Below are 14,224 nucleotides of genomic sequence, written 5' to 3' on the forward strand. Positions count from 1 at the left end.
TCTGATTAATTCTAATGACTTAGTCGTACAGTCATAAACATTTCACGATGTCGGATCAGGTGCCCTGGAACCCTGAGAAGATTCAGATTTCGACCAATGGGATCTGGCCCCTCTGGGTGAGGTCGTCCACAGACGTGAGGTCATGCGACGGTGTCGGCCGGTCCAGCAGTACGGGAGCCCCGCCTCTCCGTGTGCTGAGCTCCATGCTGACCCAATCACAGTACAGTAAGCAGTGCTTCAGGAAGCGCTTGAACGGAAAGTGAGGCTGGGATCTCTAGCCGTGGTTCAACCCAAGAGTGGGAGGGGCTCTGTGAGAGGGCGTGGTTACATGCTAAGAGGGCGGGGCTACACGGTAAGAGGGATGCTTGAAAGTTTGAAGATGTCTGAAATGCAATGAATGAATGACATAGAAACTCACAAACACAAGAGGACAACCTGAGACTAGTCGTGGCCGAGAGAGAGAGAGAGAGAGAGAGAGAGAGAGAGAGAGAGAACGAAAGAAAGAAAGAGAGAGTGAGAGAGCGAGCGAGAGAGATAGACAAACAGAGAGAGAGACAGACAAGAGATTTAGTGCAACAACGGAAAGTGAGAGAGCCTCTCTAACCAGACAGGGGGAAGGGGAGAAAGGGTGGAGGGGGAGGGGGGGGGGGGAGCGAGAGGGGGAGCAGTCTCAGGAGTAGGGCTGTGGGACCCCGTACCCAGGGGGTCTGTACACGGGCCGTGCGGCCTGCGGCTGGGGGCCCGGGTAGGGCGGGCCGCCCGGGTAGCTGTACCCTCCATAGGAGTAGGAGGCCGGGTAGGGCTGGGGGCCCAGCAGGGGGCCCTGCGGGGGTGCGGGGGTGTACTGACCGAAGGCCGAGCCCGGGTGGGGGCTGGGGAAAGAGGGCTGGGTGGGGTAAGGGCAGGGCGCGCCCGCGGGCCCGAAGGCGGGCCTGGGGCCGGGGTAGCCGGCGGTGGCGGCGGCGGCGGGGGGGTATGGGGAGTACCCGGCCGGTGCGTTGGAGGCGGGCGGGGCAGGGTTGACGGAGGTGGGGGCGACGGGGTAGGGGGTGTAGGGGGCGCCCCCTGCTGGCGAGGAGCCGGGCTGCTGGTGGGGGTGGGGGTGGTGGTTGCCGGGGGTGGTGGCGGGCTCCTGGCCGGCGCAGGCGGCCGGCGTCCCGGCGGGGGCGTGGTCGGGGGCGGGGTCGGGGGCGTGGCTCCTCTGTCTCAGGAAGTCCTGGAACTTCTCCAGGCGCACGCGTCGCCGGTGGGCCAGGGAGCGCTGGGGGAGGAACCGCTCCAGGAACGACTCCAGCGACACCGACCCGTCCAGGAAGTCAGAGGCCAGCGTCTGCAACCGCAACCGCAACCGCAACCACACACACACACACACACACACAGTCATTACAAATAATGATTAAAGCCGGTTACCACTGGGTTTGTTTCTATTGGTTAATAATGGAGGGAAGCCCTCAGCTGAGTTGATGTGTGGAATCTGTGGATATACCACCAGCCCTGTCCATCGCAATGTCTTGACATTTCGTTCCATGTCAGGTTCCATGTTTGTGCCAAGGAACAAAGTGACACAGATTGGCCAATGGTGGCGATGAAGGAACGCGTCACCCTGGGCCAATTTGTGCCTTGGCCTACAATGGACGCCATTGTTAAAAGTTTCAGAAAAAGTGTGTGTGTGTGTGTGTGTGTGTGTGTGTGTGTGTGTGTGTGTGTGTGTGTGTGTGTGTGTGTGTGTGTGTGTGTGTGTGTGTGTGTGTGTGTGTGTGTGTGTGTGTGTGTGTGTGTGTGTGTGTGTGTGTGTGTGTGTGTGTGTGTGTGTGTGTGTGTGTGTGTGTACCTCTGACTCTGCCTCTGTGTTGGAGCCCTCTGTCTGCAGCCTGGAGAACAGCGCCTCTGGGGACACCTGACCGGCGAACCCATCTGCAAACACAGCAGTTATACTGTTATTATTAACACAAAGCAGTTATACTGTTATTATTAACACATAGGAGTTATACTGTTATTATTAACACATAGCAGTTATACTATTATTATTAACACATAGCAGTTATACTGTTATTATTAACACATAGCAGTTATACTATTATTATTAACACATAGAAGTTATACTAATATTATTAACACATAGCAGTTATACTGTTATTATTAACACACAGCAGTTATACTGTTATTATTATTAACACATAGCAGTTATACTGTTATTATTAACACATAGCAGTTATACTGTTATTATTAACACATAGCAGTTATACTATTATTATTATTAACACATAGCAGTTATACTGTTATTATTAACACATAGCAGTTATACTGTTATTATTAACACATAGCAGTTATACTGTTATTATTAACACATAGCAGTTATACTGTTATTATTAACACATAGCAGTTATACTGTTATTAACACATAGCAGTTATACTATTAACACATAGAAGTTATACTATTATTATTATTAACAAATAGCAGTTATACTGTTATTATTAACACATAGCAGTTATACTATTATTATTATTATAACACATAGCAGTTATACAATTATTAACACATAGTAGTTATACTATTATTATTAACACAAAGTAGTTATGCTATTATTATTAACACATAGCAGTTATATTATTATTATTAAACACATAGCAATGACATTATTGCTATTATTATTAACAAATACATACTAGTTATCATCAAATACATGCAAGTTATTATTAAGTACATAGCAGCTACACCATTATTATTATTGAATATACATACTAGTTCATATTTAATAAATACTAGATATAAATAAATACATTGACAAATCTAATAAAATAGGACATTTAACTTTCTTCCAAAGCGATTTACAATAAGTACATTTGTCAGAAGAAAGAGAAACAACAATAGATTGCTGTCGGTACAATAAGGATTTTCATAGAAAGAGTTCCAATCCCTTACAATTACTAGGTTTTTACTAGGTCATCCCATTCCCTGTATGTAACAAAGATATTTATGATAAGATGCTACACAATGCTAAATACTATTTTTAAATGCCAAATACATACCAGTTATACACATTTTAAATACAGACTAGTTATTAATAAATGCATACTAGTTACTATTAAATAAATACTTTTATTATTAAATACATGTTAGTAATGATTAAATACATAGCAGATATATTGATAATTAAATACATACAAAAATACAATACATTACCTAATAGATTGACTAAAGGAGACATATTATACCAGCAGGTGTGAGTGTGATTAGCCTTACAAGCTGTTTCGAAAATCTGCCCCATATTATAATAATATATAATATGTCTCCTTTAATGTTTTGAAACCCTAATTTTTCTGTATTGTTACATCTAATATAATCTGAAACAATTAGATGAATAATCTAAAGTCCCATAACAGCCTGGCTCAAAAGTGCTCTTTCACTTTACGCACTTCAACTTTCAGAAAGCTCCGTCTTGCCGCTCGTGAACGAGCTTCTCATCTAAAAACACACAGGAGACGCGACAGGCAGACATAACAAGACATAACCCTCTCAGCGTTAGAGCCCCCGGTGCTGAACTGTCCCCCCAGCGGGTCAGATGGGGGGGGGGGGGGGGGGGCGAAGTAGCCCCATCCCTTCTCCCATTAGATCCCAGCAGATGGGAGCCTGGAAGAGAAGGATCAGGGCGGCCAGGAGGGGGGGCCTGCAGGGGGGGGGGGTCCTACCTCGCAGGGCACAGTGCTTGCGGTAAGCGTCGCGGGCCGCCTCCAGCTGGGAGTAGCGCTCCACCAGCAGCTCCTTCTGCTGCTCCAGGCGCGGCTTGACGTCCAGGTTCTGCTCGGCCAGGCTGCGGTTGGAGGCCAGGGCCATCTCCCGCTCCAGCTGGATGTTCTGGATCTGGAGGGGGGGAACCGGCAGCCTCGTCAGCCCCTCCTGACCTCTCGCTCTCTCCATAACGCTGACGACCCGTCGGGCCTCACGCACGGTGGAACTAACGCTCAAAACCCAAATCAGTGGACGGGCCAATCAGAGCTAGGGGGAGGGACTTTCAGTTCATGATGGTAAATGAACTGCGTTTAGATATATAATATCTATAATATTACGCGTCTTGCTCAGGGACAGGGAAACCTCCAGACTCCATGCGGTTGCCAAACAACCCGCTCTACTCCCTGAGCTACTGCCGCACTAAATGCAGGGAGCAATTTTCGTTAAGGTCTGGTTTAGAAATCAGGGGTTGCCCGGCAAGGACCAGACCGATATTCATTGCAAAACGCATTAAATTACAATTCAATATTGCACTGGAAACACAGCGCAATACATGTCTCAACTTATTTCCCAACCTATGTCCTAGTCATCTATGTCCTGAGCTATTTCCACTCTCTACCTTATGACCATACCTATGGAACAACCTGTGTCCTTATATCATACCCTATGTATCTATATCCTACCTTATGTTGTTCCCCTGTCATAATCGATGTCGTAACCTATGTCCTACCCAGTGTGCTAAACAATATCCTACCCTGTGTCATACCCCATGTCCCACTCAATATGCCTATGTGCTAAATTGTTCTCAAACAGCATTCTGGACGTGGAGATGCTACTCAGGGGTATCTGGGTCGATGTATCTAGCTCTATTTCTATAGCTTTATAGCTAGCTGGATTAGCCCTTAGAGGAATGAAGTCCAGCCGGACGGTGAGTCTTCATACTAAACCCGTTGGGTTAAACAACACCTCACTGAGGAAGACATTCCTGACATTCAACTTGCTCGCTAGCTGTAATGGTTGGGATTGTTCGGTCATTCAGGATTCCTCTTGTGGCGAATCATGCGTTGGAATGGAGCCGTGCGGGCTCAGATACGCTTTGTTACCGTACGTCCACACCAGAAGTGACCAAAGCGTCAAATCATAAAGTTTCGCTGCAAATATTTCTGTTCGCTTTGGTGGCTCAAGTCGCTCATGACGTACAATTCAATTTTGCAGACGCATTTAAAGGAGCCGTATGCTTTTAGTACAGACAGCCATATCAAAGAGTGAACTCCCATACACTTTGGCCATATTGCAGAGACGGTTTTGCTTGTTGGATAAAGTGCTTCGGCAGTGATTCCCCTCCAATATATATATTAAAAAAAACTCCTAAAATGTAATTACAACCGAGAAGAAAAAAACGTTGCGTGCTGTAGTAGGCTAGTTAAAATATGTTTCACTGATCTGCATCTGCAAATCATGATCTGCACTCATTCGTCAAACAAATTGACATTGGCGCACATGGCTAATTTGCATAGGAGGACAGGACTGGCTGGCTCCGCAAGGCAAATAATGGAACATATTTATCTATCTATCTAGGCCTATCTGTCTATCTATCCATCTATCAACATGTGTAGTTTTAATGTGATGTATTTTGTGTATGTCCAGTCAGACTTGTCTCCCTTGTTCTGTGTGGTTTTGTAGGCTAGTCCTGTGTGATCCGAATCACCTAAATTAATTCCCGACGATTTGTGTAGTTTGGTATTAATAAAGACTTGACTAGGCTATCTATCTATCTAGACTAGATTCTGGTCGCTCAACTTTGGCCGCTGGTAGCGTTGGTCGCTCTTGCCCATAGAAAGTGAATGACTTCCGGCGATTTCGTAGGTCAATTCGCTTCTGGTGTGGACGTACAGTTAGGGAAATATCAAAAGCGGTGGTAACTTTCTAATTTGGGATTTTAGATGAAGATATATAGGCGGATCTACTGGTGGCCTTATATCTTAACATTCAAAAGGCATGTGTAACATTTCGTTGACCTAGAGTACTATGCTATATAATTCCTTCAGTTCTGTGCTAGACTACTAGTGGTGCAACGGTTCACGGGTTTCCCGTGATCCGTACGGATCAACCATCACGGTTCGGGACGCAAGTGATCCGCGGATCGGCTGATTAAAAAAAAAAGTTGTGCATTGACGTGATCAGCGTATGTTTAGAGGACAATTCCGGTATTAACAACATCATCAAGTATCGTAGCGAAATACAGTTTCTGTTGTGTTTTATTTGGCGTTCCGTAAATCCCATTGAAACGTAAAACGGAACCGGAACCGGACGTCTTTAGGTTTGGTTGTAGTCTTTTCGCGTATCAACAGTAGGGCTAGAACCGAGCGAAAAGACTACAACCAACCCCCCTTGCAATGAGCATGAGTCTCCCAACCGAAATCAATGGATTTACAAAATGCCAAATAAAACACCACAGAAACTGTATTTCGCTACCAAACAAAAAAAAAGAAGATAAGGATGTCAGCATTACCTTGAGAGAGTGTAGACTCTAAACTCCCCAGGCAATGCAGACATCCTGAATTGTAAATCCAGGGTTAGGGATTATTTACCATCCTATCCATGTTAAAAAGAAGAAGGAATAATGCCTCAAATTGCACATTTGTTAAATATTGACCATGCTTAAAGGAAGCAGGATTATTACCTAATTTTTCACTTTATTTTGTTTTTATACAGTAAAAAGATTTTATTTAAAGTCACATTTGTCTTGTTATCTTTATTGTTGTTGTTGATCCGAAAATGATCCGACCCGTGACTCAAAAACCGTGACCCGATCCGAACCGTGAGCTTTGTGATCCGTTGCACCCCTATAGACTACAACCAATGTTTCCACAATGTTCAAACCCATTCACCTTTACCCCCTAACTTCCAGGGAAACAATAGAGACCTAATTTATTGATATGATATTTCAATATCAATCTAGCCTACTACGATGTGCTACTATGACAAGTGGCACATGCCAGTCACCACACAAGTGTTATATGTAACGTATTAACGTAACAAGAGTTGAGAGACCCTGTGTGTAAGAAATGCATATTATACCTTTAAACCCTGTTCTGTATTTAGTTAGGCAGAAGATAAACCTTCAGCCTAACTGAAGCCTGTTGCAACCACCTGCTGACGGCCCCTATATGCTCTAGTGTAGCGATCACTTGTGGACGGTCCCTATATGCTCCACTGTAGAGATCATTTGTGGACGGTCCCTATGTACTCAGCTCTAAATTAAGTGTAACTTTTGGCTATTTAAGCCCTAAATATTAATGTTTGGTCTTTAAAACATGACTTATGGGATATGGGATCCGTTTGGTTCAACGCAATTAGATGCATTGAAATGGCTGATTATCAAGCCTCAAACTAATAACTAATATCACGCATCGTGCTTCACTGAACAGCTGCCACAGACTCCTTAGTTAATTGAATCCAACACTCAAGAATGGGTTTTAAAATGATAGGAAATAGACACTGCGAGTTAGGTAGATTAGGTGTTTTTTTGGCACAGGGGAAAGGCTTCTGGTAGCACAAATTATTTATACATGATTGGGAAATCCAGCAGTAAAATATATCTTTATATAGTACTACTATAGCATCTAACATACTAACACTTCTGCCTTGAAAGAAATCGTACGAGAACTTCCTCTTAGTGGTCACTGAACACCAACACTGGGCGTCCTTCAAACTACTAGCAAATAACAGATTAATTTGGAACATACCATGCTAATGTTACAGAGATCGGGCGGTTTGAATGAACCTCACCCTCCTGCCGTTGTAACTTTCCAACAAGAGAGTTGGCCTGGGATCGAAGACGCAGGCATTTTTAATTACTTTGTTATTATTTAGCCTCCATCCCTCAGGAATAATAGCCAATGAAAATGTTGATTGCCTTCAGCCCCAGCCCATCAGGACAGCGGCTGGTCCAACCGGCCTTCCAATGATCGCCTGCCTAACTTTTTTTATTTTTTTGTTTTTTTTTAGTGTATGGTGTTTTGGTGAACTACAAAATAGTAGGGAGGGATAGTTATGTGAATAAAATTGATACAAAGCCACCAGTGGCATCACTGTAATTTGAAAGCTGGTGGGCATGTCTTTGAAGGAAAGGATGCAAAGCCCATTAGTCAAATCAGGCCTACTCTTGATTTGTAAAAGAAAATAAATCTCGGCCTAGTTTTGCCCTCAATGACTGAAGTTATTGGTTGTAATTTAGCTATGTTTATTTTCAGTTACAATTGTTTTAAGAAAAGACTCAAGACCAAAAGTGATGCCATTTAAAATGCATCATGCTCTGAATCATTCACCCTTTCCACAATATCAAACAGAACGGTCAGAGTAACAAACTAGTAAAAGAACAAGAACATTATTTCAAACAACCTGATCTCATGATAGGCATGGTGCCTAACAAGGAATGTCGCATAGCAGCACCAACGTGAACTTGACTCTTGTCGTGGCGTTTGGTTGCCCTATCAAGATTTTTCACATCAGTGAAACCATGAACAGCCCACGTTGGAGATTTGCCATTGTTCATTAGCAAACAGGGCCAGCAATACAGTCGATTGCTAGTAATGCTACCAGTAAGCCATGAGTACCTAGCAAACCATGTAGCACCCACAACACTGACGTTGCCATTACTTTTGGTGATCTCGACTTTGGTCGCTAACTTAGCACTGTTACTCAATGAATGGAATGCTTTGTAATTAAACATGAATAATGTCCTCTGTTTCCAATGTTTCCATTGTACACTTTATTCGCGAATCTGGTTATCCTTCAGATGATCTCACCTGCTTTGCGTCTTTTAGTCTGAGCGGCAATGCAGTCAGAGCGGGTTTGTTATCGACAGCGTTGCCAGATTGGGCAGATTTCCCGACCAATGATAATTTTTCCAGGCTAACGTTGTTAAAAGTAGCCCAATTGGGTGGGAAATCGGCCCAATCTGGCAACACTTCTCACCAGCCAGGGATCCTGCTTATTGGCTCATAGCGCAGCGCGACTAGATTTTGCGCGAAACAGACGCCTTAAGGTCACACCCACTCAGAGGAGGACTTTCCTCCTCTCTCCCATTGAAACCCATGTTATTCACCGGCCGCCAGTACTTTCGGGGAAATGAATGGAAGTCAACGGAGGCTGAGGGAGGACCTTCCTCCCTGAAGTAATTGTCAATAGGCGATAGGGGGTGCTAATGTCCCTTTACCCAGGGAAACGAACATTATATATTCAAAGGCATTAAAGTAGTCATATTTAAGGGCATTAATTCATTACAGTAGTCATTACAGTTACTCTCCTCAATGGAGAAGCCTCCACTGACATATATATATATATATATATATAAAGATTGCTGAATTTCTTACAGTTAAGACCAGAATTGCTCTCCCACTGCTTCTTCCTTTTTAACTCCTCTTGTTGTTCTTCGTATAAATAAATCAGGCTCAATGATTGTACTAAGCATATAGCATATTATTAATGAGCATTATGTTTTTTTTGTATTGGCTTAGGAACTAATATTATAGTAAAATGATTCAGTGTCAGTGATAATATTGTATTGGCTAAGGTGTTTATAATGAGATGCAATGATGTACTTATATTTCTGGTTTTAACTATATTGATGAGCGGAAATCGACCTTTATAGTATTTAAACACATCCAAACAATACCAATAGTTTACCATAAGTCGTTTCCTAGTAAGGAGCTCCTGGAACCCGCTCAGGTAGCTATAGGCCGAGGGGATCTGAACCTGCTCAGGTAGCTCTAGGCCGAGGGGATCTGAACCTGCTCAGGTAGCTCTAGGCCGAGGGGATCTGAACCTGCTCAGGTAGCTCTAGGCCGAGGGGATCTGAACCTGCTCAGGTAGCTCTAGGCCGAGGGGATCTGAACCTGCTCAGGTAGCTCTAGGCCGAGGGGATCTGAACCTGCTCAGGTAGCTCTAGGCCGAGGGGATCTGAACCTGCTCAGGTAGCTCTAGGCCGAGGGGATCTGAACCAGCTCAGGTAGCTCTAGGCCGAGGGGATCTGAACCTGCTCAGGTAGCTCTAGGCTGAGGGGATCTGAACCTGCTCAGGTAGCTCCGGAGCCAGGGGACATAAGGGCTAAAACGAGAACTAGGGATCTTTTCAATGAGTGAACTACCGAACAGATACCGATCAGCGATTTTTTCATCAAATAGTGAATTATATGTATAGATGAATAGGATTGTTTCTTATGAAAAACATTTTGTGCCAATTATGTAAGGGTCAGGTTATTAGTTACATGAGAGTTGTTGAACTGACGGAAATGCGTGGAGCCACGCGGTTTTCTGACCGTCTCTGTGAGTTAAGACCCAAAGGAACCACAAATAAATTAAACATCACTGACAAAGGAGAAGGAGTCAGTGTTAATGTTTACTGGAATGAGTCAGGCCAACAAACTCACACTCACGCTATGACAGCTCTAAAAACTCTAACAGCTGATACCAAAGACGGTATGGATACTATACACCCAATACCGATTTAATCCAACATCAACTGGAAATGGAAAACTGTATCATTGGGACGAATACGTTGAGCCAAAACGACAATGAATATAATAAACATAAATAAGCAGTATGCAAAGGAAGACTACTGTATTCGCGTAACACATCGATTTTTGTGACATCCGTGCCTATGAAAGGAGTGCTGTCTACGCCTTCCCTCACAGCTCAGACCGGGGTCCAGCCACAGTGGACAGCGCTGTTATCAAGTCTAGTTTTAAAGAAAGCCTTTGCTTCACATCATAGGAATTATGTCAAAATGAACGCAGTATGGCTGCAATCGTTTGGCTATACGAAAAGCTACACTATGCGATCTCAGGGTATTGGTATGAGGTCATCATTCCGGAGAGAAGGAATGGCATAACGGCGATTCAAGAGGGCATAGCATAGGCTACTCCAGAGTCGACCATACAGAAATACTCAAGCGCACTGTAATGTCGACACTATGGGTCATACGCATCCACCACTGCAACAATGCCAGTAGGAAATCTGCTGTAGAAAGCACCCGGGCATGTCAATCAGCTATAACAATATCACTGCACTAAAATACGACCACATGGAGAAACAACTGACAGAATAACTACAACATTTGGCAATTTTCCGATTTTTTTTAAATAGATGTAATAGTTTTTTATATTTAAAAACAAATAATGCTTAAAAAAAAGTAATGGAGATTAAAATCTACTATTTCTGAAAGCTGGGGGACACGCCCCCAGGGTATAGCACACCTATGCTATGGTCCTTCCAGAACACTCTGTTAACGGAGTTGGTGTCAATAGAAGCAATCTCCACCTTGCCAACGGAAAAGTAACAACGTAACACAACATTTACCTCATCTGATTCCAGCGCCATTGACTCCACCCTCTCCGTGTTGTCCAGAAGCTCCTGCAGCTCTGATTGGCTCAGCTCCTGGAGCTTCTCCATTTGATTTGCCAGGATGGCTATCAATCACCCAGGGACCAGGAAATGAAAGTTAAAAACAGTGACAATATGGGTTGTGGGATAAGACACCACGACATTATAGGACTTTATTCTACCATCAGCTGTGGTTCATTGTCTTTCATTAAACGGTCGAATCGCAAACCGCCCGGTAGACTGATTGGGGAGCGTTTTGAGGATACAATGATTCAAATAAGACCTCAAACGGCCGCCGTTTAATATAAAATCCACAACTAGTTGGACAAAAAATTAAAATAAATAGCATATTTAGTGATTTAAAAACTCTAACCGTGATTCCATTTGGAAACAGCTTATAGCTGACACGCTGCGGGCGTTAGGCGGCATTAGGCCATCACCCACACACACACTCCCACAGACACGTATCACAGTGGGATCACACCAGAAGTAAAATACTTACTAGGAATACTTACAAAGTAATACTTAAATACTTACACGATCTCAGCCAACCAAATAATGCGTGACCGCGACTAGTGGTGGCATCCACCACGTCCGCCCCAACAAACACCTGCGATCCGACAGTAAGCCGCACGGCTTCCTATGCGGTCGACGTCCAGTGGCCGCCGGGCCAGACAGCTAGATGGTATTACAATATGTGGGAGGATACGTCTCTTGGCTGCTCTAGGGTTTCATGTAGACGACGACAACAACAACAACAACAGTCGTTATGATGGCCAATGTCAGCGAGTCACCAGCGTCAACTTCCAGGGAAGCCCAGCGATTCAGCGATGAAAAAAAGGATAAAATAGGTCATAAAAAACCGTGGGTTTAAGCCTCTCCGTTGCCGTCAGTCGTTTTCAAACGTAGCGTTGGTCCCACTGCTAACAGATAATACACGTACGGTCATTGGTGAAATAACACGTTATTAAAGCTGTAAACGAGTCGCTAAAAATAGGAAAGTTTCACTTCTGACTGACAGAGAACGCCGCCATCTCCGGAATGACCCATCTCCGGCGTTCCGCGGGTTGTTTAGGCACACCATTATTATATGTTATTCGACACCGTGACCTCGCTTTGCGTGCACTAAATTATTTGACACATGTTGTAGAAGTGTCGAATATTTTTGTGTTGTGTGTCTTGATCTGACTCGTTCATTATAGCTCGAGTGTTTTCTTTGGTCTTGACCCCCCTGTTGGAACGTAATGGTGGAGTCCAGCGCTCAGCTGATCGCGAGGGAAACCCCGACGCGACAGCATTATTCCGTCTGTCGGCGATGGCTTAATTTTCTCTCAACTGTACATTTATATTTGATTGATTATATACATTTGACTCTAGACAACGCTGTAGATCTACGTTATTTGTTGAACGTAGATATACAACGATGACTTTATTCTGTAAGGAGGGTTGAGATGGAAAGAATCTAAACATCCACACATGTTAACCCTTTTAAATACTTACTATGCCTACTTCTAATCGGAACTGTTATCCCTTGAAGCACTCTTGAGAGTAGGCCTACCAAATTTAACACAATAATGACATCCACGTACCCTAGCCCTGGACAGTACCACAACAACCAACATATCATAGTAGAAAAGGTTTTATTTGCAACACAAATACAAAATGATAATATAAGAGAGCCTGATAATGATAATATAAGAGAAAAGAGCCTGGGGTATAACTAATGGCACACAATACGTGTATTTGTGTGTGTGTGTGTGTGTGTGTGTGTGTGTGTGTGTGTGTGTGTGTGTGTGTGTGTGTGTGTGTGTGTGTGTGTGTGTGTGTGTGTTGGAGGCTCCAGATTATATGTGTGTGTTAGGGTCCCCTTTTTGTTAATGTGTGTTTGTATATATGATAGTGGCCCCTGTATAGTGTGTGTGTGTGTGTGTGTGTGTTATGGGCCCCAATGTGTGTTAGGGGCAACTGTGTTAGTGTGTGTGTGTGTGTGTTAGGGGCCCCTGAGTGTGTGTGTGTGTGTTAGGGGCCCCTGAGTGTGTGTGTGTGTGTTAGGGGTCCCTGAGTGTGTGTGTGTTAGGGGCCCCTGAGTGCGTTTGTTAGGGGCCCCTGAGTGTATTTGTTAGGGGCCCCTGAGTGTGTGATAAACTTCGCCTAGCTCAGTTACGGGTCGCATTTCCACCGCCGACAGTACCCTTATGGTAAGGCGGGGTTTAAGCCGGATGGCGATAGCCACGGCAGCTACGTAAGCATCGTGATGTCATATTAGCCCGACAGTGTATTTTAAGGGCCCCTGAGTGTGTGTGTTATGGGGAATTGAATGTTTGTGTGTGTGTATTAGGGGCCCCTGAATGTGTGTGTATTTTAGGAGCCCCTGAGTGTTTGTGTTAGGGGCCCCTGAGTGTGTGAGCATTTTAGGGGCCCCTTATTGTGTGTGTTAGGGGCCCCTGAATGTGTGTGTATTTTAGGAGCCCCTGATTGTGTGTGTTAGGGGGCATTGAGTGTGTGTGTGTGTGTGTGTGTGTGTGTGTGTGTGTGTATTTTAAGGGCCCCTGAGTGTGTGTGTTATGGGGACCTGAATGTTTGTGTGCGTGTGTGTTAGGGGCCACCGCGTGTTAGTGTGTGTGTGTTAGGGGCCCCGGCGTGTGTTGGTTAGGGGCTCCTGAGTGCTCGTATGGAGGTGACAGTCAGCAGGCCGTGCAGCAGCAGGGCTCCCACGTTATAGCAGAGCAGCAGCGTCATCACAGTCCAGAACAACCCCTGCAGGGACAGGAAGTGACATCATCAACCCCGACCAGATCCAGTGTAGTTAGGCTAGGGTTAAAGTTCATCATCAACCCCGACCAGATCCAGTGTAGTTAAGCTAGGGTTAAAGTTCTACCTACGGCATCCGCAAAGATCCAGCGGATCGGCATGCACGTACACTCCCAGGCCACTCTAACGTGTAGACGAGAGGCATTACAGCATCCCAATGTGTACAGGAACCAAATCCCAAATAAAATCGTGTCCCTCAATGGAGTATGCTCCATTGACAGTATGTCTACAAAGAGGAAGTGAATTTAACTGCTGAGAAGTGGTTGGTATTTCGCCACCTCCTTAAAAGACGCTCCCT

At 44.6% G+C, this 14,224-nt stretch overlaps 1 protein-coding gene across 1 annotated transcript; it reads right to left on the minus strand.

Annotated features, from left to right (window-relative positions):
* Positions 1 to 670: 670 nt before the first annotated feature.
* vps37c (VPS37C subunit of ESCRT-I) lies at positions 671 to 12,256 on the minus strand. The gene is made up of 5 exons (XM_056587282.1): positions 11,653 to 12,256; positions 11,092 to 11,201; positions 3,691 to 3,862; positions 1,832 to 1,914; positions 671 to 1,330 (listed from the first exon to the last, which is right to left on the minus strand). Exons 2-5 carry the CDS (start codon positions 11,182 to 11,184, stop codon positions 671 to 673), a joined length of 1,008 nt encoding a protein of 335 aa, XP_056443257.1. The 5' UTR covers positions 11,185 to 11,201; positions 11,653 to 12,256.
* Between the last annotated feature and the right edge of the window lie 1,968 nt (positions 12,257 to 14,224).

This window comes from Gadus chalcogrammus, chromosome 3 (assembly GCF_026213295.1).
Source record: "Gadus chalcogrammus isolate NIFS_2021 chromosome 3, NIFS_Gcha_1.0, whole genome shotgun sequence".
NCBI classification, from domain to species: Eukaryota; Metazoa; Chordata; class Actinopteri; order Gadiformes; family Gadidae; genus Gadus; species Gadus chalcogrammus.

What these genes read in the sequence shown, in the direction of transcription:
- vps37c (XM_056587282.1), bottom strand. Translation starts at nt 11,184, where the DNA reads ATGGAGAAGCTCCAGGAGCTGAGCCAATCAGAGCTGCAGGAGCTTCTG. An exon ending in TGGCGCTGGAATCAGATGAG is followed by an intron (nt 3,863 to 11,091) that starts GTAAATGTTGTG and finishes CCCCCCCTCCAG; the next exon opens with ATCCAGAACATCCAGCTGGA. An exon ending in ACACAGAGGCAGAGTCAGAG is followed by an intron (nt 1,331 to 1,831) that starts GTACACACACAC and finishes TTGCGGTTGCAG; the next exon opens with ACGCTGGCCTCTGACTTCCT.